Source organism: Coregonus lavaretus (genome assembly GCF_964263955.1).
Source record: "Coregonus lavaretus genome assembly, chromosome: 9".
Classification (NCBI taxonomy): Eukaryota; Metazoa; Chordata; class Actinopteri; order Salmoniformes; family Salmonidae; genus Coregonus; species Coregonus lavaretus.
The window spans coordinates 18,723,846-18,749,004 of NC_139996.1; the positions used below are offsets into that span (position 1 = coordinate 18,723,846).

At 43.2% G+C, this 25,159-nt stretch overlaps 2 protein-coding genes across 2 annotated transcripts in view; one reads left to right on the top strand and one right to left on the bottom strand.

Moving 5' to 3' along the window:
• btbd11b (BTB (POZ) domain containing 11b) overlaps window positions 1-4,626 on the bottom strand; it is a 109,430-nt gene extending 104,804 nt beyond the window's left edge. Inside the window, exon 1 of the mRNA XM_084169037.1 lies at window positions 3,528-4,626. Coding sequence (XP_084025163.1) covers window positions 3,528-4,395 — 868 coding nt within the window. The 5' untranslated portion in view covers window positions 4,396-4,626. The remainder of the gene's footprint in view (window positions 1-3,527) is intronic.
• A 2,294-nt stretch (window positions 4,627-6,920) lies between these two features.
• On the top strand, window positions 6,921-24,239 carry LOC311135264 (cryptochrome-1-like). Its single transcript, XM_084169211.1, has 9 exons — window positions 6,921-7,672; window positions 19,798-19,906; window positions 20,700-20,842; window positions 21,058-21,331; window positions 21,460-21,912; window positions 22,028-22,179; window positions 22,513-22,715; window positions 23,023-23,118; window positions 23,456-24,239. The coding sequence occupies exons 1-9, from the start codon at window positions 7,515-7,517 to the stop codon at window positions 23,539-23,541; spliced, it is 1,674 nt and encodes a 557-aa protein (XP_084025337.1). The 5' UTR covers window positions 6,921-7,514; the 3' UTR covers window positions 23,542-24,239.
• The last annotated feature ends 920 nt before the right edge of the window (window positions 24,240-25,159 follow it).

Sequence of the window (25,159 nt, forward strand, 5' to 3'; positions counted from 1 at the left end):
GCCGCTAAGCATAATGTTGAAGATAAACTTTAGACACACAATCCATCTTCCCCTTGGGTCCTGGGTGAGTAGTTGGCTGGTTTTGATCACGTCTTAGTGCTTGATCATCTGAAGTAAAGTTGGCAAGAATCCCTCCTCGCCTCAAACGTCTGTGAAATCACTACCACACACCATCTAACATTAACATTGCCTGCCCTAGCTCATCATTATTAAACCCAGTTTTGCTCTGTAATTGCAAGGGGCTTTTGTGTGTGTGTGTGTGTGTGTGTGTGTGTGTGTGTGTGTGTGTGTGTGTGTGTGTGTGTGTGTGTGTGCGTGCATGCGTGCGGGTTGGTTCTTCTATCCTTGTGGGGACCTAAAATCCCCAAAAGTCCCCACAAGGATAGTAAAGCATGAGGACAAAGGCTATTTTAAGCTTAGGGGTTAGGGTTAATGTTAGGGTTACAATTAGGGTTAGGGTAAGGGGAAGTGGTTAGGTTTAGGGTTAGGGTTATGGTAAGGGATAGGGTTAGGGTTTAGGGAAAATAGGATTTTGAATGGAAATGTGTTTTAGGTCCCCACAAGGATAGAACAACATAACGTGTGTGTATGTGCGTGTGTTTGTGTGTACACTTTATGCGTTTGTGCGTGTATGAATTTGTATATGTGTGTGTTTTTATCTGCCACAGATATCCCAGCCCCAGACATTACAGGGTCTGATACATGCTGGTACCACAGCAGACCGCTGTCATTCCTGGTGGACCACAATGCTTACCACAGCACATGTCAAACTGTTGGCGCCAGCCGCCAGGCACCGACCTCACAGGGAAACACTGGATAAGGCACAAAGGAGCCCTGGCCTGAATGGAACCCCCTGACTGGAACTTCAACCTACACATTCTCTCACAGCTACAGTCTTCATAGACTCTAGATACACACCCAAACACAGCATACCATACTGACATAAAACATCTTATTAACTTAAGCCTAAATGAAACAGCCTCGTGTCTAACTTGCGCTGCAGCAAAATAAAATAAAAATTACGGAGGAAAATGTTTGTTGCTTAAATGTCACTTTTTGATTGACGTTGCATTGAATTCCACCCCTAGTTCCCAGAAGGCCTATTCATCCTAAATGTATACTATATCCTAGTGCTATATTTTCAAAGAGCTATGTATTCTACGAAGCATATCTGTACTTGGATGTCACCGTTTGATAGAGGGGAAGCTGTGTGAAGGGTAAAATGCCATGGGAGAGGGTTCTACCACACGAGGTGAGACCCTCCTCCCAGCTACCATCTATCTCCATAACATCTGCCCAGACTTGAAAAGGTGCATCACTAAAGTCACGACATCTCACAGCCAAGGTGTGATTTCGAGTTGTCCTCAGGGGGTAGAATCCCCTGGGCATCAGTGTCCTGTTTCTCGATACATTTTTTGTGACATGTACAAAGGGAAATTACAAGCAACCCCTGCCTTGGGCTTGCGGGGGCTGCCACTGCGAATCCGCCACCGAACAAGCTTCCTGTCTTGACAGGATACCACAGGCAGAGAGGGGAACCCAACACCTGAGCAGAATACTGAGGCAGTAGCTGCTGAAATGAACCCCTGGGGTGTGTGGGAGGGGTGAGCCAGGGTTACCATATGCCTGATGTGCCAACGGAGAACAGCTAGTAGCTACAGTATACATGAGAACAGGGGGAAGGAATAGGAGGAAGAGTGTTGTGTAAGCAGAAGTAGTGTGTGGTCGTGGTAATGGACCCTGTTGTGTTCCAATGGTTCCCATGACTTGAAATGCTCACCACATACAGTACATTAATACACCTTTACTTCACACCGGAAAGTGGGAAATGTAGAGGATTGTATAATAATAGCTCTTTCCAATGAATGATAGTTAGTTTCTTTAGATATAACATGCTGCTCTCTTGGTCTTGGACATTTGAAAAGTAAGGCGTTAACTAAAACTAGGTTCCAATAGTATTTACTAACCACATGACCTAACGAGGACCTCTGGGACCTTAGCCTATAAGGCCCAGATTTTTCCCTGGTCAGATCACATGGTCAGGAGAAACTCTGGGCCCTATAACAATTACACTTGCAAAACAGGTGTTCTGACCTCTAACTTGCAGGAAAAATACACTCTCTCTGACCAAGGAGCCCACTCTGCCAGCACAGGGGGCTACTCTAGGGCTTCAGGGGGGAGGGGAGGAGAGGATGGATGAAGAGGGGAGCGGGAGGAGGAGTCATACAGGGAGATTTAATAGGGAGATTTAATCACCTCAATGTATTTGGAGTTCTATTTATGAAAAGCACCAGCGAAAGAAAATAGCTCTGGTTGCAGCAGAGATGCTATAAAGATGCATCACTTGAGTCAGAGAGGGGCCGTCATGACCATAATACTGAAGAATCACCTCAATTACCCTACTCCTACTTGTCAGAGAAAGAATGGCTGGAAAGATATAAGGGGTTGAGGTTGGGATGGGGTGAAAAGGCCAACCAGCACTGATATATTTGATAAATCGTTACAAATTGGAAATGAGAATGCTGTGAAAGTCATAATCTTCTACAGTTAGGCCACAGTTAAGGCCTTCTCTTGTTGCAATTGCAATAGGTGTGACAATGTGCTATGGAAAGATTGTTTGTCTTTAGGAGCCACCACCTTTTGACCATTGTGTGAGCCATTTGACATGTCCTCTTTCTCCTGCCCCTTAGCTCTCTTTAAAACAGCATCAGTAGGGACCTCTCCTCTGTGTTTTCAATCTCAGTCCCATTCACATCACTCAAAATAACGCATGATAACACTTATGTGTCCTGGGGCTCTGTATTACATAAACCTGTTGGAGTATGGAGCCACAGCAGCACTTTGAATGCATCTATCACAGAGGTAATACAGTCTGTTATTACATGACCTTATTATTACATTAGGTTATTGGGTTATAACTGATTAAATGTATTGCTGTATGGATGAGCAATGAAGAAGTCTGAAGGTAAGAGCTTACGTTTAAATTGCAATTTTTTAGGTTTGAGATACAGCCATTGAGAAAGCTGTAATGCAATGAGATAATTTCCCTTATATGATATGCATGAGAAGCTAAAGACATGAAAGAAAATCCCCAAGATATTCCCCAGGTGAATTATAGCCTGATTCAATGTATCATGCATTCACAATACTGAGAATGTCATCTATTTAATAGATAGATCATAGCCAATAGGGGTTAGGTGCTCCAGGTTGCCCCCCCCTCACAATACCACTTTCCATCATCATAAATAAACCATGCTCAGTGAGGTTACCCAGGACCCAGGATGATCCTGCCATGTCAGACACAGGAAAAAATTCAGAGGAGATATGTGAGGTCATGATTATTTCTCCTTCCCTGTCCATCGGAAATGTTGTAGTATGAGAAAGTGAACTCCTAACTTGATAATGACTATATTACAGATGGTGATAAGAAATCACTTCACCATGTTTTGGGCAAAATTATGAAGAATTCGTCAGAATTACGCACTGGGTAGGTACACTGGGTAACTAGTCATGTACACACAACTTACCACTTGCATTCTTCCCACAAATGAGGTATTGATACTGCTGCAGGAACCCCCATAACTCCGAGTCGTTGTTGATGGCCTGTTCGAGGGACTCAACAGTGAACTTCGGGATCCCATTATCTTTCTCCACGAGCGCGCTGCGCAGTGCGCGTGCGTACACCTCTCGGAATAGACTCTCCATGCACGCTGTCAGGTAGATGGCAGCGTGTTCGTGGATCCTCACCGCAACCCGGCTGTCCACCATCCACCTGAAGAACTTCCCTACGTTGAAAATGAGTCCGCATCTGAGTGACTTTCCGCGGCTGAACTTGTCCTCAGTGCTCATGTTGTACATAGACAAGGCACTGAGTGCGGCGGTGATGCAGTTCACCGAGACTGTCCAAGACATGACAACCTTTATGGCACTTTGAATCTCATATTTGGTGCATTTGGCATAGCGCAAACTCAGGCGCTGCGCTTCCTTGGCGACCCTCACGAGTGCGCGGCTGATGAGGACCGAGAGCCTAGCCAGGATCTCCTGTGACACGACCCCCAGCCTCAACTCTTCGTCCTTGTTCAGTGCGCTCTCTACTTCCCCGAGGCTCCATGGCACGTCCTCTAGCTCGGGTAGTTTAGCGCACTGGCCGGAGCAATCCAGGATCTCGGCGTCTTCGACCAAGACGGTGTTGACGGTGTCCAAGCTGTTGTGGCGACTGTGCATGGAGTCGGTTAAATGCCAAAAATTCCCCCCATGCGCATAAGGTATATGTGCCTCGGAACAGCACAGGGAAGCACTGGAAGACCTAAAGGAGTCTGCTGCTCCACCATAACCCGAATCAAGCGTCAGATCCTCCAGGGTCCTCGCCACTGACTTCTTACTACTGCTTGCCATAACTGCACCTCATACTGTAAAGAGGACTTTGGAATTAATGGCACAAAATGTCCCACAACGTAGCCCAATGCAATTAAATGAACGCAATTAAAGCCCGACTGCGATGTATTTTGAAGAGTAACTATTTTATCCCGTTGCCTTCAATGAAAACGAATCAAGTTGATATTTCTCAATCCAAACTAAAACTTCGAACTGTTTGCATCATAGCACATAGAGCAGCTACAGTGGTCTGTGTTTTACGCAGTAAGATCCTGGTAGATGGAGGCGGGGCTATGTGCTTCAAACGTCCAATACACTCTCGGGATAACTCGAGCAGTGAGAGAGATTTTGAATTAGGACGGTCTCATCATACAATTTCATTTACATAAGGCTACTCAGCTCAATGTATAGCCCATATGAGGAGCGGATATTAAATATCTATATAATTATTTTCTCTTCAAATCCATCTAATTTTCTTTATTTCTTTTGCTTACTATTTCAAACAATACCTTCATAAAGTAAGCAGTCCTTTCATGTGCTGTAACTTGAACATGAGGTCAAAGATCAAGGCTAATGGTCTGACTGTAATGGATTGGATAAACTGGATAATGTGGTTATCCACATAATGTGTCATGCTATGGATAGCAAAGGCATTTGTTCTGACAGCAATGATGGTAACATGACTCAAGTCCATTATTAATGGATGACATGCATAATGTATCTCTCTCTGTGTTCCCTTACAAGGAGATAGATAGAGCTCATTGAAAAGTAGACTGAATTCCTTGCCAAGGTCATACATTATACTGCATCATTGACTATTAAAGATGCATCATTTACTTGACCGAGGCTTGATCACAATCAGAGAGAGAGAGAGATGTGTGAGTGTGTGTGTGGATTGAGCCTTCGACAGGCTGAAAATTATATTTGTACAAGCACACACAAACTGCATGTGTTTGAGAGAGAGGGAGATAGATAGATAGATAGATAGATAGATAGATAGATAGATAGATAGATAGATAGATAGATAGATAGATAGATAGATAGATAGATAGATAGATAGATAGATAGATAGATAGATAGATAGATAGATAGATAGATAGATAGATAGATAGATAGATAGGGATGGAGAGGTATGGGGGGGGGGGGGAGAGAGACATGTACATACCATATTATGTCATCATGTATGTGCAACAACAGAAAATGTCCCTAAGCTGATCGATAGCCCTATGCCATAGATAGCCATGGGTGCATCCCAATAATATCGCCTTTCTCCTAAAGTGTACACTCGTTCACTAGGCTACTTCACACAAATGTAAAAGCATTGGATTGGTGGACTGGAGGCTTGGGCTAGTGGGATGTTCCACCATATTAGTCAGTAAAGGGAAGTAAACTATCACACACTTTGGGAGGAAGGAGAGATGATTGGGACAAAGAATATTTATAATTTAACTGTAAATCATCCTGATATGGGGCACTGTTGATATCTGTGGGATTGAGCGAGAGTATTTGACTGTAGTTGTAGGCTGCTTATCACTGAAGCAACACTGAATCCTGGTGCTCAGTTTACAAACCCAATCATTATGTCAAAGATCTATCCCCACCATACATTTCCAGATAAGGAAGGCTACTATATAAAAACAATTGTTATATATATATTTTTTACATATGCAAAGGTCACACAGTCATGTCTCTGAACCTTTCCTTGATAAAAGTAGCCTATATCATTCACTATACTATCCTTGTTTAGTGATCGCATGTTGCCATCTAGTGTCTAGATATTCAAACTGCATGTTTCCTCCCCCAACTACCCACCCATCCCTTGTCTCATGAATACAAACTACTGACTACAGTTTCACGGTCACCATCACCCAAATGATGATGTTCCCCTTACCTCATGCTTCAGGACAATGTCATTAAATTGTAGGCCCTAATGCAATACAGTTTTATTATTAGATTCATCGCAGAGAAAAGTGGTTGCTTATTTTAGGTGTTTACCTTATGATCCTTGCAGAGGTTTTTGATTGAAATCTGATCACATCTGAACTTCTGCATTGGTAGAGCTAATATCTAGCCTAGAATAGGCGTTATTTGGTTGAAATCAATTTTGAAATAATTGCATTTTAACGTAAATACATATAGGTACATACATAGTCTCACCGCAATACATCACAAAGAGTAGACTATTTGAGATTCATAACATGCGTAGGCTTGTGATTGTGACCGGCTGCCCACTAGGCCTACCTATATACTTGCGTAATAATTTTTTGCCTTGCCTTAGTACACGTGCTCATCCAGGTCCTACGCAGCAAACACTTTTGCCAACAACCTACAAAACTAATCTCAATATTCAGACTATATTGTTTAAAGTATGCTGTAAATAACTGATTAAACATAAAATATTGTGTTGCTTGGATAGTAACTATAAATGATGCCTTTGTGGAAAAAACACAAAATAGCAAGCAATAAGCACACCACAGAAACGTGAGCGAGAAAACCTTACATAACCAGTGACATTAACCAATCAGATTCGTCCATTTCTATCCTCTGTGGGTGGAGATGTTGGCAAAGAAAATGTCTTTCGAATGGTCGACAATGCCGTCTGAAAACGAAGAACATTATAATTGCTAATCGGAATACATTGAAATGATATTGGAACAGTCATTTCTTTCTCATTTGTGATCAAAACTTTGTAGCTAGCTATTGCTATAGGCCTATTTTAGTTCACTCGCTACGACTCAACGCAAGGATAAAAAAAATTCGAGCTGCTACCGGCAAACAAGCAAGACAGCAGGTCATTTTTAAGTGTTCTTTTTACTTGCGTGTTGAAAAGAATCATCAAAGATAAAGCAATGTCTTACACTTAATGCGCTCGATACAAAGTTGATGAGAGCGAGACCTGTCGCTACACTGTATTTATCAGCGGTCACCAAATCATATGCGGCAACAGAGAATGCAATGGACAAATTCATGGAACAAGGTTAGATAACTTGAGTAACTACATTATAAAAACAGTAAGGCGAAAGAACCGAAACACATTTTGGGCAGGCGAAGGGTTATTGTTTTAAGTCGTGAGCGTTTTGTGGTCAACGCTGCGGTATCACCGAAGACTCGTGTACATAAAAGAAGGGACAGCAAGTGAAATGGTAGGCAACACGATCCACTGGTTCAGGAAGGGCCTGCGGCTCCACGACAACCCCTCGCTGAAGGAGTCTATCCGGGGAGCTGACACCCTTCGCTGTGTTTACATCCTAGACCCCTGGTTTGCAGGGTCTTCCAACGTGGGCATCAGCAGGTGGAGGCAAGGACGTTTTTTGTTTTACACTCACACATTATGTGGCACTCACACCAAGCAGATGTAGGTCACACATCCTGCTTTCCGCATTCAGAAATATTTAGTTATGAATGACATTAGTGTGTTTGGTGTGCCACCTAGACAGGAAAGTAGGGCATTCCTAGAAGCACCACACGCAATAGGCTACTATTATGCAGTGCATGCACATAGTTATATTAAATTGTAACAGTAGGGCCTAGTGGTTAGGAATGACATTAGTGTTTGTGCCTCTAGGTAAGAAAGAAGGGCATCCCTAGAAGCACCACACTTATGTACGCAGTTATACAGTGGTGTAAAAAGTACTCAAAAGTCATACTTGAGTACAAGTAAAGATACCTTAATAGAAAATTACTCAAGTAAAAGTGAGTCACCCAGTAAAATACTACTTGAGTAAAAGTACTTGCTTTTAAAAATACTTAAGTATCAAAAGTATATGGAATTGCTAAAATGTACTTAAGTATCAAAAGTAAAAGTATTAATAATTTCAAATACCTTATATTATGCAAACCAGACAGCACAATTTCTTGTTTTTTAAAATTTACGGATAGCCAGGGGCACACTACAACACTCAGACATTAATTTACAAACAAAGCATTTGTGTTTAGTGAGTCTGCCAGATCAGAGGCAATTGGGATGACCAGGGATGTTGTCTTTATAAGTGCGTGAATTGGACCATTTTCCTGTCAAAATGTAACAAGTACTTTGGGGTGTCAGGAAAAATGTATGGAGTAAAAAGTACATTATTTTCTTTAGGAATGTAGTGAAGTAAAAGTTATATAAAATATAAATAGTAAAGTAAAGTACAGATACCCCCAAAAACTACTTAAGTAGTACTTTAAAGTATTTTTACTTAAGTACTTTACACCACTGCAGTTATAGTGCATTATGACTGCAAATGACTAAGTTATTACAAAAAATACTGAGCAAATTATTAGCCTACAGTAAATTGAGTTAAACAACTGTGTGCAAAACTGGAAGCAAGGGCATTCCAGGGGAACCAATGACTGTTGCAATAACTGCTTGACCTTGAATTCCCTTTCATTTAGCCCAGATACTATGTTGCTTTAGTTTGGCCAATTATGACAATTTTAATTTAAGGCATGAAGAGACAGGGAGAATAACATACTCAGTTTAGAGACGCGAAAGGGAGAATGACATGTAGAAAAAATCTAATTTTATTGGTCACATACACGTGTTTAGCAGATGTTATTGCGGGTGTAGCGATATGTTTGTGTTTCTAGCTCCGACAGTGCAGTAATATCTAACAAGTAATAGCTAACAATTTCACAACATATACCCAATACACACAAATCTAAGTAAAGCAATGGAATTAAGAATATATACATATATGGACGAGCAATGTCAGAGTGGCATAGACTAAGATAGAGTAGAATAGAATACAGTATATACATATGAGATGAGTAATGCAAGATATGTAAACATTATTAAAGTGACTAGTGTTCCATTTATTAAAGTGGCCAGTGATTTCTAATCTATGTATATAGGCAGCAGCCTCTAATGTGCTAGTGAAGGCTATTTAACAGTCTGATGGCCTTGAGATAGAATCTGTTTTTCAGTCTTTCGGCCCCAGCTTTGATGCACCTGTACTGACCTCGCCTTCTGGATGATAGGGGGGTGAACAGGTAGTGGCTTGGGTGGTTGATGTCCTTGATGATCTTTTTGGCCTTCCTGTGACATCGGGTGCTGTAGGTGTCCTGGAACATCCCATGTATGTGGGACAGTCTGTTGTTTCTATTACCATAACAATGGTGAGCGTTGTGATGTGTTCTTCGTTGAAACGTGTGTTGAGGAGAGTACATTTCTGCAGGTTTAAGAACATGCATAGCAGTAACGATGATGTAAGTTACCCTCCCCATCCTGCCTGAGTGCAGGCAGGCAGGGCTTAGTAGGGGAAACAGGGCACTGTGTCATTAGGGTGGTTATGGCACTCTGCTCTCCTCGCAGCTCTGACCTACATTCCACCCCCGCTCAACCCCCCCTCCCCCCCTCCTCCTGAAAACTAGCCTCCTCTTATGGTAGCTGCCGGTGATTGAGCCCGGGCCAGCCCAGGAAACATACATAGTCCAGGCAGCTCACAGAGCTGTAGCAGCCAGAACAGAAAGGCACAGGCTGTCCCTGCTAAGAAATAACTTATCTCCTCTTGAGAAACAGACGCCTCACAGGTCCTCAACTGGCAGCTTCATTAAATAGTACCTGCAAAACACCAGTCTCAACGTCAACAGTGAAGAGGCGACTCCAGGATGCTGACCTTCTAGGCAGAGTTGCAAAGAAAAAGCCATATCTCAGACTACCCATCTTAATCTTTTCTTTTTATTGGCCAGTCTGAGATATGGCTTTTTCTTTGTAACTCTGCCTAGGAGGTCAGCATCCCGGAGTCGCCTCTTCACTGTTGATGTTGAGACTGGTGTTTTACGGGTACTATTTAATGAAGCTGCCAGTTGAGGAGCTGTGAGGCATCTGTTTCTCAAACTAGACACTCTAATGTATTTGTCCTCTTGCTCAGTTGTGCACCGGGGCCTCCCACTCCTCTTTCTATTCTGGTTCGAGACAGTTTGCGCTGTTCTGTGAAGGGAGTAGTACACAGCGTTGTACGAGATCTTCAGTTTCTTGGCAATTTCTTGCATGGAATAGCCTTAGTTTCTCAGAAAAATAATAGACTGACGTGTTTCAGAAGAAAGTTATTTGTTTCTGGCCATTTTGAGCCTGTAATCGAACCCACAATTGCTGACGCTCCAGATACTCAACTAGTCTCAAGAAGGCCAGTTTTCAGCTGTGCTAACATAATTGCAAAAGGGTTTTCTAATGATCAATTAGCCTTTTAAAATGACAAACTTGGATTAGCAAACACAACGTGCCATTGGAACACAGGACTGATGGTTGCTGATAATGGGCCTCTGTACACCTATGTAGATATTCCATTAAAAATCAGCCGTTTCCAGCTACAATAGCCATCTAAAACATTAACAATGTCTACACTGTATTTCTGATCAATTTGATGTTATTTTAATGGACAAAAATAATGCTTTTCTTTTGAAAACAAGGACATTTCTAAGTGACCCCAAACTTTTGAACGGTAGTGTACATGTAGGTAGAGTTATTAAAGTGACTATGCATAGATAATAAACAGAGAGTAGCAGCAGTGTAAAAGAGGGGTGGGGGGCAATGCAAATAGTCTGGGTAGCCATTTGATTAGATGTTCAGGAGTCTTATGGCTTGGGGGTAAAAGCTGTTTAGAAGCCTCTTGGATCTAGACTTGGCGCTCCGGTACCGCTTGCCGTGCGGTAGCAGAGAGAACAGTCTATGACTAGGGTGGCTGGAGTCTTTGACAATTTTTAGGGCCTTCCTCTGACACCGCCTGGTATAGAGGTCCTGGATGGCAGGAAGCTTGGCCCCAGGGATGTACTGGGCCGTACGCACTACCCTCTGTAGTGCCTTGCGGTCGGAGGCAGAGCAGTTGCCATACCAGGCAGTGATGCAACCAGTCAGGATGCTCTCAATAGTGCAGCTGTAGAACCTTTTGAGGATCTGAGGACCCATGCCAAATCTTTTCAGTCTCCATAGGCTTTGTCGTGCTCTCTTCACAACTGTCTTGGTGTGCTTGGACCATGTTAGTTTGTTGGTGATATGGACACCAAGGAACTTGAAGCTCTCAACCTGCTCCACTACAGCCCCGTCGATGAGAATGGGGGCGTGCTCGGTCCTCTTCTTTTTCCTGTAGTCCACAATCATCTCCTTTGTCTTGATCACGTTGAGGGAGAGGTTGTTGTCCTGGCACCACAAGGCCAGGTCTCTGACCTCCTCCCTATAGGCTGTCTCGTAGTTGTCGGTTATCAGGCCTACCACTAATGATGGTGTTGGAGTCGTGCCTGGCCATGCAGTCATGAGTGAACAGGGAGTGCAGGAGGGGACTGAGCACGCACCCCTGAGGGGCCCCCGTGTTGAGGATCAGCGTGGCGGATATGTTGTTACCTACCCTTACCACTTTGGGGCGGCCCGTCAGGAAGTCCAGGATCCGGTTGCAGAGGGAGGTGTTTAGTCCCAGGGTCCTTAGCTTAGTGAAGCTTAGTGTTCATGTCACATAAACAACGAAAGCTGGTGAGTGCGTTGTAGGGATGGGCATTTTACCTTTTTTGACTGTTCAAGTACTCACATGACTTTATTTTCGAGTACTGGAATTGAAGAAAAAAAATGCTATAAATGTTTTTTTTTTTTTACAAGGGCAGCACTGGGGGGATTTTTATTTGCATTTAACTATATGCCAACAGTGCGTAACAATGCCTAATTTATTATAACCATTACAGATAACGAATCCTAAATGCTAAAATGCCTCAGTCAATAAAAAAAGTGCAATTTTAAGATTCATTTATTAAAACTGTAGTATCAACTGGTTATATTATATCGTGGAAAACAATCTTCAAAAAGGTAGTAACTTCAGCAGTGTGGTGCTTGCTTGTAGAAGCCTATGGCTGTGCGTTGGCATAGCCTTGTTACATTCCATGAGACTTTTGAAAAAAACATGCAGGACTTGACATTAACCTGTTTATCCACTTGTCCTTCAGAAAGGAGATGACTGAAAATGTTGTTGTTTGATGCAAGAAACCACTTTACAAAATAAAATGCATTATTATTCCCATACCATTATTACAGAGAATCAGACACATTATGCTACTGCCTATTTAGCAACAAATACAACATTGCCCATTTTAACATTTACATTTTAGTCATTTAGCAGACGCTCTTATCCAGAGCGACTTACAGTTAGTGCATACATTATTTTTTATACCCCCCGTGGGAAGCGAACCCACAACCCTGGCGTTGCAAACGCCATGCTCTACCAACTGAGCTACATCCCCGCCGGCCATTCCCTCCCCTACCCTGGACGACGCTGGGCAAATTATGCGCCGCCCCATGGGTCTCCCGGTCGCGGCCGGCTACGACAGAGCCTGGATTCGAACCAGGATCTCTAGTGGCACAGCTAGCACTGCGATGCAGTGCCTTAGACCACTGCGCCACTCGGGAGATAAGACAAAAAAAACATATCTTTATCAGACTCGCTTTTCAAAGATGTCTAGAAATGTCCACGTTTTGTGCTCTTGTAGAAAGCAATCACTCCCCCATTGCTGACTACAAATGATCTATACCTGGGCTAATAACTCATTAACTAGCAAAAGGATATGAACAAATGTGCACACATGGCTACATGCAGCTCTCGCTTTGATCTCAAAACAAGCGCATCTACTCACGACCGTAAACACAGTCCAGTTCAAAGTGAATGGCACAGATCCAAATATGGCAATGGTCTATTTGCATATAGGCCTACTGCAGCTCTGATTGGTTATGCCTCACAGGTCTGTGTAGAGTACGGGCTGAGTAGTGTGTTAATGCAATAGAATCCTACTCCGATGTGTTCTGCCTACAACAAAATCTATTGCATAGTTAGTTTAGCATATTAAGTCTTGCATAGTTATGTTGCATTGAAAGAGGCTAATATTGCGTTAATTCAATCACAGTAAAGGGAAATGTTGATAGTAACTAAGGGGGAAAACTCTAGAAAGTTGAGTGAAGTTCAATTTGTGCTTCTCTGCGTGGGCTGATATTTCTTCTGTGTGGCAGTCCCGGGGAACTTAGAGGGAACATTGGGCAGGACATCTGTTTGGTGAGTAGGCTTAATGATTCTGATGAAAAATACGCTCTTTGTCTTTATCAAACTAATGTTTGACATATTTTCAGTGTGGAACCTGTCTATATTTAGGGCGGTAATAGCCTAGGCTAACCAATTCAAAATGCCACTAGCAGTTGGCAAAGTAGGGCCGTCACTAACATTAGGTTCTACAGCCACAAAGTCATGAACGCTGCCTGTTTCTACAATTTCGCTTCTTAAAATCTGATTTTAACCCTAACCACACTGCTAACCTTATGACTCACCCTAACCTTAAATGTAAAAAAGCAAATGTTTGTTTTCATGAATTTTTACGATATAGCCAATGTTGACTTTGTGGCTGTGGGAACTAGTGACAACTGCAAAGTAGCCTAAGCTAAATTGCGCAATTATTCCAAAACTGCAGCTCATTGTCGGAACACATATTTCCCTACTTCAGTTAACCAGTCCATTTTGTGTCCAATTTGTGATACAACTGTCGTCATTTGACAAGGAATGTAGCTTGTATCCATTCCATCAGTTAGATACGTTTTTATAGTAATTTATTCAGTGGTGTAAAAATACTTTAAAGTAATACTTAATAAGTAGTTTATTTGGGTATCTGTACTTTACTATTTATATTTTTGACAACTTTTACTTAACTACATTCCTAAAGAAAATAATATACTTTTTACTCCATACATTTTCCATGACACCCAACAGTACTCGTTACATTTTCAATGCTTAGCAGGACAGGAAAATGTTTCACTTATCAAGAGAACATCTCTGGTCATCCCCTACTGCCTCTCTGTTCTGGCGGACTCACTAGACACATGCTTTGTTTGTAAAAGATGTCTGAGTGTGCCTCTAGGTACACTCAGCACGTGTGTGTGTGTGTGTGTGTGTGTAGAGGGAGCGGTCGGAACACAATTGAGTGAGACATGAAGGGGAAAGGAAATTTAGGAAGCAGAAATGTGTGATGCTTGGCTTGGTTTCTTTTTTTGTTGTATCCCGCAAATGCGCATGTACAATTGGAACACGAGTCAAAGCACATTAACGTTGATCTTCAAGACCGAATTTTGAGCAAATACTTTTACAGTATTTGAACTAAATGTGATCTCTGGTTAAAGATCGATTTTTGACGTCGTTCGAGTACTCGATTACTCATGTCCATTCCTAGTGCGTTCTGTTGTTTTTTGCTTGAGATGTAGGGCCTGCTCTCTCAGTGATGACATTTTGTGCTGATAATTGGCTGTAGCATTGTCACTGGCTTGTTCTATCCAAACAATACCATCCTGCCTCTCTTCTCACCTGTCTCAGTGCGCACCGTTCTGGCTTTTTCAAAATCCTAACTGCTGAGCCTCTCACATTAAACAACTGTCTTTTTATTTTTTGTCTTGCCAATGTAGTGGTGTGCACACTAACCGATGTGGCATAGACTGGGGTCACACACTACAAGATTATTCAGTTGGTCGTGAGGATTCTCCATACCACACTGTCTCGCTAAAACAATTATGTGATGATTTGATTACATTTAATGTAGATACAACGAGCTGTGGCTCAAAGCAGCATCATAAACGTTTTCAGCCAACATTTTAAATTGAATAACATTGCTTGTGAACTTCAGAGCTGTAAATATTTGACTCTTTGGTTAAAGGCAAGGACAAACGCATATTAGTAGTAGTCATCGCTACTGCTTGAGAGTCTACTCATTCTGGGTGAAGCGAAACAATGTAATCATCTCACTGGTTTCTTCTCTGACGAGCTCTCATTGGCTATTGCTGATCACCGTTCTCAAAACTTGTCATTGCACATCTCACACTACAAGAGCATTGCAGATTTTGTGCCGATAAAATCAAACATGTTTGAAAATATCAGGACTTCAGGGAATGCTCGAAGACGAGATCCGTAGCCCTCAGATTGCGTCTCTGACCCGCTCACATTAAACGAGCGTCAGTGACGGCAGCGCGCCCCGAGTAGGCAACGACGTGGGGATTATGTCTTCGATCTCAAAAACTTGTCGGTGAAAGCTAAATCTCTGCCAAAATCTTGCAGTGTACATCTGGCTTAAGGCTCAGAATCAGAATAATAATAATTGGAGATGCCATGATCGATTCTTCCCATCTGAGTCATTTTCATTCAGATTTTGTAGGAACGCTAACACAACGTGCATCCATTCGTCTTGGTCTTCTTGCCATTGTAAATTACGCACGCTCTCACTGTGTACTCAAGTAGGCCAGAGTAACCCACTCTACTATACTCCTTGCCCGTCAAATAAAATATTGAAATATTGATAATTCATTATTTGACCTAGACGTGCGCCAACAGAAAGAGACCCATCAATCTCAGATAAATCATCAGAGCGAACGAAACAGCGCCCCTCTGCCTCCGTATGTGTGGACCATGTATCTGATGCTGTCTGGACAAAAAGAGTATGGCATGTCATACTTTTTCTGTCCAGACAGCATCAGATGCATGGCTACATATAGTAAAATCACGTTTTATTGGTCGCATACACATATTTAGCAGATGTTATTGCGGGTGTGTCATGTGAATTTCTATCTCTAATTCACCCTAAGCTTGAAGCATTACCAGAGGTTGTAAAGCTCTGGTTTTAATCATCAATGATTCAAGGTCCACAATCCACAAGTAATTATCGGTATATTTATTCATGGAGAGCTCTGACCAAAAACACAAACATACTGTTTTTATACCCCTTGACAAACAAAGGCACTATGCTCCTCCCACCTTTAGGTGGCTTTCTTAAACAGTTCCCGCCTTCCCCCTTGAATGGTTAGTACCGCCCCCTCTGTTAGTGGGTTGACACTACATGATAATTCTAACATTTATACTGTGTTTGTGGTGAAATTCTTTAGTCATTATTCTTAAAATCCAAATTAATCTAACAGGGTGTAGCGACGCTGTTTCGCTCACTAGTTTCAGCAGATAGGAAGAGGCAATGTGATAGGGCTCTTTCTCGCCAAAATCTATCCTGAATAAGCCCAATGCGTTCCTATGGTCATAATATGCAGACCTAAGCTTGTCACCTGTATTCCCGCCTTTGGGACAACGACTCACATTGTTAAACAGAGACATGAGCATCTCGTCATTGTATACAGATCTCTGGTTTCAGCCTCTTGTGAATTAGAAAGGAAAGTTGGCAGGTGCACTGTTCGGATGCTGGCTTCCCCTAAAGTAAATTTGATGTTTTGCCAAAGTTCTATCATTACTCCTGTCTAAGTAAAATAATTCAAAATACTTTACCAGACAGCTTGACTGAGCCACAGAGGATCATTAGCTTCTTAATTTGTGTTGTTGCTGTGGATTGTTTCAAATCACAAGTGCTTAGGCCTATGCCTATTTGGGAAGCCAGCAATTTGGGCAGCGCGCCTGGCAATAGGCCTAGCTGATTATTCAGTTGCGGCTGTCAGTGAACAGCATCTCAAATGTGTGAAAACGTGTCTTGAGTATAATTTAAAATGTTGAGACAAGAAGAAGGGGAGGGGTGTGTGGCGAAGATATGGGCGTCTCTCTCCAGAATGCATGCACTCAGCTCTCCAGAATGTGCTCCGCTGTCACCCGCCAATTCTTGCACATGCATTGTGTGAATTGTTTGCCCTTTGATTGTTTATTTTGATCAATTCCCCATTAGGCCCAGTACATGTACCATTAATCCCTGTCATTTGGTTACATTCATTTCAGTTATTTGATGTATTAGTCATTTACCGTTCTCATTCTTGGAGTGGAAACGTTGTTTGCAGAGTTCACAACCTGCTACACTTGTGAGAAACAAGTTTTGGTTTATGTCATAACCATCATTTAGGAGTTTTGTCAATTTTTTCATCTTTTGTTTGGAATGCTCCATGTGAGCAATGAGCAGCTGTGTGGTTTCTCTGTCCTGATAACGTTGAGGGAGCTCGCGCGCCTGAGCACGCCGACCTGCTGAGTTGATACAATGTTGCACTTCACTAGTGATATCTCAAGTCAAGTTAGATAGAAAGGGAGGCAGACAGGCAGAGTAGCGATTGAAAGAACCTGAATTTTCATCAGGATATTTTCTACTGTTTTTATTTGTCAGCTTTAGGCCTATGTATTTTATTTAGTTGACGATGGAAGTTATAGGCCTGCTGCTGCATTGGCATATAGGCTATCTCTGAGTTCCATGCGCTAATTTCTTTAGCCGCCCATGGATCACGGTGTACCAATGTGTCCATATGGCAAAGGCTGGTGATCTAGCATTTTTATGATTAACCATGTGACAATTATTTTGAGAAACTAAAACGTTATTATTGAAATGAAACTGTTTACCATGAAAATGTGCATATAAAAAATTATCATAACTGGTACGTAGATTGTTAGGATAACTTGTAAGCTTCCCCAAGCCTATGGCTTTTATTATAACACCCATTGCACACAGGAGGTCCCGTGAAAACAATGGGCCTGCCTATAGAAATCAAATGGCTGTCCATCTGATTTGTTCTGGCGCCGGCCCTGCAAATAAATAATACAATATTTTATTTGGACGGGCAAGGAGGTAGGCCAGGCCCCCTAAGGGCCGCCCATAACGCTGTCCCTGAGCCCCATAGCATCTATGTTGTAGTCTGGTAATGTCTCACCATTGGATACAAAGAGGCTTGCATCCATTCAAATTCAGTTTGCAACCTTTCAATATTGTGCCATGTTCACTTTGTGGTCACCTTGCATTACCCCACTGTTCAAGTGTATGCATGAAGATGACATTGCTTGTAGGGCCACTAGTCATCATACATTTTAGTGATTTTGCAGACGCTCTTATCCAGAGCGATTTACATGAGCAATTAGGGTTAAGTGCCTTGCTTAAGGGCACATCGACAGATTTTTTCACCTAGTCGGCTCGGGGATTAGAACCAGCGACCTTTCGGTTACTGGCACAACGCTCTTACCCACTAAGCCACCTGCCGCCCATAAAGTCATAATAGGCTACACTACCCTTTCATATATCACATTTTAAAACTTGTCTGCAGTGCTGCTGCTAATCACTCTACATGTTTCATAAGAGTTCCAAGTAGAGTACAGCTGGTGACAAGCCCCAGACAGCATTCACTGTGAATGGAGGAAGACAACAGGAGGAGGGTGATGGGATGCCACCCTAGGGGACAGTTAAGTCACCTGACACCTAACACAGAACAGGACGTTCAGACAGTCGCCCTCTCTTAACTTGATTGATATCCATGTTGTCATAACAAACAGTAGGGTAGGCTAATTTATTGGTTGCGTGACACAATGACGACACTAATAAATGCCATTTAGCATATGTTTTTATCCAAAGCAACTTAAGTCATGTGTGCATCCATTTTACAAATGGGTGGTCCTGGGAATCGAACCCATTATCTTTGCGTTGCAAGTGCCATGCTCTACCAACTGAGCTACAGAGGACCACTCAGTGTTGTTATCAACACTGCCTATGTAGTTTGAGGACAATATCACAGCAGAATGGGGAAGTTCGAGCCGAGGCCTATTTGTAGAGTGTCAGTCCAGCAGTCCTGCCCCAGGAGCCCAGGCTTATCACAAAGTATGCTAGTTTACCTCGGCAGAGAACTACTGTTAGCCAGAGATGTTCTTTAAATGTTGATACAGACTTTGTGTTAGCTTAGTCAGGAATGTGAGGCTTTACAGTTTAAAGTACACCCATTCTTATGAGGCCTTGTTGCACTAGCTGTGGTTTGCCTGTTGAGGAAGGCAAGCAGCTGTAATTTTGTTGAACTACTTTGCTGTGAGCTGAAGTGTACTACAAGGGATGTTAGTGACCTTATTGTTAAGGTAATGGAACATAAGTTCCATTCAGTCAAGATTTTCCACTGGATGTTTCCACTTGGTGTTTTAAATGGTACGCCAGTTTTATACCAGCAGACAGAGGAGTAGGCCTATATATGTAGGTTAACTGTAAGGGCATGAATCATTTTGGTGGTGAGATGTTTTCTTTCATCCTTAGCCTAGCTTATATTGTCACCTGTGTGTATGAGGGAAAATGATTTAGGGAATATCCATCTAACATCTTCTAGCCTAACTGATTGACTTGTTGTTCAGGAGGACATTGTTCAATAGGCTAAGATGCTAAGTAGTTCTGAATAATGTTACGAACTGAGAGAAGTAGCATCGCATGTTTGTACTTCCTCTCCACTAGCCCTCTGATCTTTCCGGTTCAAGCTATAATCACTTTGAAGGAGCCAAGGCTTTTGACATGAAGACCTATATGATACAACATGGCTCACATGATGGATCATATGGAAAATGTGTTCAACTTAAATACCATGACCTGTTGTTTCCCTGAAGACAAGTATCCAATGCACTGCAGTACCCATTCATTTACTGTATTTAACTAAATCAATGCTTAAAACTATTTCCTCTCTGATATACAATCACTTGATTGATCATCAACTCTGTTTGATTCCAGGTTCTTACTACAATGTCTGGAGGACCTAGACGCCAGCCTCCGCAAGCTCAACTCCCGTCTGTTTGTCATCCGGGGCCAGCCTACTGATGTCTTCCCCAGACTGTTCAAGGTACAGTCAACACAGTCACACTTACTTTACCGTAGTAAACAATTACACTACTGTAACCGTACATACACTTACAGTACTGTACATGTAGCCTATACCTCATAGAAATACAGTATGCTCTGTTGCATAGAAATACAGTATGTCCCATAAATCCTGTCACAGTAAATGTACCGTATATACACTGTATCAGATACGCTCAAATATATGAAGAGTATCTAATTGAAAAAAAGTATCCTTATTCAGGTATGTGCTACGGATACTGTATGTAGTCTTAATGTGATATATACACTGAGTGTACAAAACATTAAGAACACCTGCTCGTTCCATGACCAGGTGAATGATATGATCCCTTATTGATGTAACTTGTTAAATCCACTTCAATCAGTGTAGATGAAGGGGAGGATAAGTATTTTTTAAGCCTTGAGACAATTGAGACATGGATTGTGTATGTGTGCCATTCAGAGGGTAAATGGGCATGACAACAGATTTAAGAGCCTTTGAACGGGGTATGGTAGTAGGTGCCAGGCGCACCGGTTTGTGTCAAGAACTGCAACGCTGCTGGGTTTTCCACGCTCAACAGTTACCCGTGTGTATCAAGAATGGTTCACCACCCAAAGGACATCCAGTCAACTTGACACAACTGTGGGAAGCATTGGAGTCAACATGGGCCAGCATTCCTGTGGAACGCTTTCTGTGACATCCACTATCTCTATATTTACAACGGTAAAGGTCCCCTATTTATCATGTTGGCTGACTGTGGCATGACTGACCTTGTTCCGATGTCTCTGCTTCCCAGGAATGGCAGACCAGCCGGCTGTCTTATGAGTACGACTCTGAGCCCTTCGGCAAGGAACGTGACGCCGCCATCCAGAAGCTGGCCAGCGAGGCAGGGGTGGAGGTTACTGTCAAAGTCTCCCACACGCTCTACGACCTGGACAAGTGAGTGGCTCACACACACACAGTCAAGGAGATTTAGATACTGTAGTTCCTAGCTGACATACATTAGATATTGTGAGAATACAACCCATTTTAAGTGATCAAGTTGTGCAAATATGCAAACATGATGTATTAGCAATATATTCATGAATAATGCCGTCATGCTAGGGTTACGTGATGCACTAAATGCCTCTATCTCTGTCCATGTGTCTCTGTAGGATCATCGAGCTAAACGGAGGCCAATCCCCTCTCACCTACAAGCGTTTCCAGGCGCTCATCAGTCACATGGATGCCGTAGAATCGCCCGCTGAGACCATCACTGCCGAGGTCATGAGGAAGTGTGCCACTCCCGTCGGTGATGACCATGACGACAAGTTTGGCGTGCCCTCCCTGGAGGAGCTTGGCTTTGAGACCGAAGGCTTGGCTACAGCAGTATGGCCCGGGGGAGAGACTGAGGCCCTCACTCGCCTGGAGAGGCACCTGGAGAGAAAGGTGGGGAGTAGTCCCTTTCTATCCCACCACTACTGAACCAGTGTGGTGGACACATACAGTGCCAGGTTGGGGGTCAATTCCATTTTAAATTCAGTAAATTCAACCCCCACTAACCTTCTGTGTTCCAGGCATGGGTGGCCAACTTTGAGCGTCCCCGGATGAACGCCAACTCCTTGCTAGCCAGCCCCACAGGCCTTAGCTCCTACCTCCGCTTCGGCTGCCTCTCCTGTCGCCTCTTCTACTTCAAACTCACTGACCTCTACAGGAAGGTGAAGAAAAACAGCTCGCCGCCCCTCTCGCTCTATGGCCAGCTGCTGTGGCGTGAGTTCTTCTACACCACGGCCACCAACAACCCCCGCTTTGACAAGATGGAGGGCAACCCGGTGTGTGTGCAGATCCCCTGGGACCGCAACCCGGAAGCGCTGGCCAAGTGGGCCGAGGGGAGGACTGGCTTCCCCTGGATTGACGCCATCATGACCCAGCTAAGGCAGGAGGGCTGGATCCACCACCTGGCCAGACACGCTGTGGCCTGCTTCCTCACTAGAGGAGACCTGTGGATCAGCTGGGAGGAGGGCATGAAGGTAGATACCTGTTAGAGGGAGACGAAGGGGGAGCGGGAGAGGGGAGACAAAGAGAGAAGTAGGTAGATAATGTATGACTGTGATATCTGACCGTGTGTGTTTATTTGCCTGTCAGGTATTTGAGGAGCTCCTCCTGGATGCAGACTGGAGTGTGAACGCAGGCAGCTGGATGTGGCTCTCCTGCAGCTCCTTCTTCCAGCAGTTTTTCCACTGCTACTGCCCCGTGGGCTTTGGCAGGAGGACGGACCCCAACGGAGACTACATACGGTGAGAAGACTCCCTACACCCAGTTGTCCACCCCTCCACTATATTTAGACAGTGTGGTACACTCTATTTATTTTCCTCTTGAAGTACTCTCCAAGTAATAGACCTCAGTGTTTTATTTCACCATGCTTGTGACAAGACATGTAGGACATGCAGTATACCATGACAAACAATTCTGTACATGACCTGCTAGACCACAATGTCACGTCATACACTTCATAGAGTCTTGGTTAAATTTCCATGCTGTACCCACTAGAAATTGTTTCTCGATTGTTCATTGCAAAATAAGTGTGTCATCAACAGGTGACATTTGATTTCTCTGTTTGGTTCTTCCAGGCGCTATCTGCCCATTCTGAAGGCCTTCCCGGCCAAGTACATCTACGACCCCTGGAACGCGCCCGAAAGCGTGCAGAAGACGGCCAAGTGCGTGATCGGCGTGCATTACCCCAAGCCCATGGTGCACCACGCCGAGGCCAGCCGCCTCAACATCCAGAGGATGACGCAGATCTACCAGCAGCTCTCCTGCTACCGCGGCTTGGGTGAGCACAGAGCACGACCTGCTGAAATTACAGCTAATAGCCTGAAAATTCGCTTTTCTGGTACTTACTCAAACGATTTCAATGATAAGCTATTCAAAGCGTCTCAGAGTAGGCTTGCTGATCTAGGATCCGTTTTGCCTTTTAAATCAAGGGAGGGCGGACCTGACCATAGACCAGCACTCTTATTCTGAGATTCTTTGTGGATACAGTGACTTTGTCTTTTATATTATCATGATCATTTGTTCTCTATGGGGGTGTGGTGTGGTAGACTGACTGTACAACTCTTCTTTTTGTCCCCACTTCACAGGGCTGCTCGCAACAGTGCCTGCTAATCCTAACAATGGTGGAAACTGTGTGGGGACCTCCCCTGAAGAAAACCAGCATGAGGCAGCCGCTCAAGCAGGTAAAGACCCTCTCCATCCTCCTTGGTTCCTTGGCTGGCCTTACCACAGCAAAACCTGCCTTTTTCCAAAGAGTAGGGTTAAAGGACAAATTAACTTTCTTTGAACCAAAGTGAACTTGTCCTTTAACCTGCATCTTATCTACCCATCTCATCTACATCGAGGTTGATATGTGGGCTTGAACTGTGACTTCATCCATCTCAGATATGTGGGCCTGAACTGTGACTTCATCCATCTCAGATATGTGGGCCGTGGGTGGAAGTTACAAGAGTCAAAGCAGACACCATAACCAATTTCAAAGGGAAAAATGTGTTTTTTTTAATATATATTTTTACTCAGGCAGAGGACATGCTGCTGTGAAGCGTCCCAACGAGGACCTCACACCGGGGGGTAGCAACAAGGCCCGGAGGCAGACCAGCAACTAGTCCCTGATGTGGAGGGGTAGAGGAGAGGGGGTACCAGCTACCCTGTCGATCTCCAGCAGGCTCCACCGGCACCTGAAACACTGCATCGTCCTCCCCTGACTCTTCAACTCTACAGGAGCACATCTACCTCAGTGGTGTGAGCAGCAGTAGGAAGAGATGGACAAGAGGAGAGGAAAGGAGGCTGTGAACATCCCACATTGAACTATGGGGAACATCAAATCACATGATGCCCAGAGAACTGATCGCTGTTTGAGCCTGAGGGCATGTTATGTGCAGTCCTAGCCATGGGGAATGGCATCAGCCTCAAGCTGATAATACGACTGACGACCCAACCTGGAATCGTCAGGTCAAATGGTCAGGAAACACTTATTATACGGGGTACAATGCTGTCAGAAGTTCAGAAATACCAGGTTCCGAGGAGTATTTATAAGGCAGCATAAGCACCACTCTCATGAAGTGCATCATACATTTTGTACAAACTTTTCATGTTATTAACCTCTGTAAAACCTTTTTAAGGGAATTATATAACCGTTTCTGTATAAGCGTGTGAGTAATTCAACTCAAAATGTATACAGTAAAAATGTGATATTGCATGTTTTGTTTTATTATTTTTTCTGGTGAAGTTGTAAACCAATTGTTATTTTTGTATAAAGACTGACTGTTCTATATGGTGCTGTAATAAAAGGTGTCAAATGTAACACCGACTCAAAGTAATATTTATTGCAGGCTAATGGTTTGTTTGTCATGGGCATGCAAATATTCTCTGTTGTAAAGCTCAATGAGGAATGCAAAGTAAAAATGATACAAAGTAAATGCAATAAGAATGCAACATAAAATGAATCAAAACTAAGCCTCCAATTGCTGCAATGTATCTATGCCGTAATCAGTGGTAAACATGGACACCCCCTTTGGTCACGTTGCATCCAGAGAAACTGGTTCCAGATGTGTGGCCAAAAGGCCGTATTAGCATGGGCAGCACCATTGAGGGCTTCCACCATTGTAATGTAGTCAACTGGGTGGGACTTCCAACTTCATTGGCTGATCCATCCTGGTGACCCAGTCATGTCCAACTGGGTCATCAGGAGGGATCAGGCAATCGTGAAGAGAGCGGAATAAGTGGAACGTTATCAAATTCATCCATTCCATTCAGCTCCATTCCAGCCATTATTATAATATGTCCTACCCTCAGCAGCCTTCATTGATGTCCACAGTTGCCTTTGTCATACCCAGAAGAACAAATCAGTGATTGTTGTTATTATGCAATGAAATATCCTCATCCAATGTGTTAAGCTTGCCTGCATATCAGAGTGTGTTACATAAACACTTGTAATCTCGCAGGCTGGTCTCATAGACCACACGTAACACAGTAAACTTAAATCCAGAACATTCAAATTAGTATATGTTACATTTGGTATGGTTACATAACACAGGTTACTTAAGGCAAAAACTAAAGGAGGGTGGTTGGTCAGTGTGGATGGGTAGGTTTAAAACGCGAACGTCTAGCAACCCAATTAAGTAAAGGTTGCGTGTTCGAATCTCATCATGGACAATTTTAGCTAATTAGCAACTTTGCTACTACTTAGCATGTTAGCTAACCCTAACCCTAACCTTAACCTTA

Bases quoted from the DNA above. Each gene is read 5' to 3' on its own strand.
- LOC311135264 (XM_084169211.1), top strand. From the start codon at position 7,515: ATGGTAGGCAACACGATCCACTGGTTCAGGAAGGGCCTGCGGCTCCAC. The intron at 20,843-21,057 runs GTGAGTGGCTCA...GTGTCTCTGTAG, and splicing joins ACGCTCTACGACCTGGACAA to GATCATCGAGCTAAACGGAG. The intron at 22,716-23,022 runs GTGAGCACAGAG...CCCACTTCACAG, and splicing joins CTCCTGCTACCGCGGCTTGG to GGCTGCTCGCAACAGTGCCT.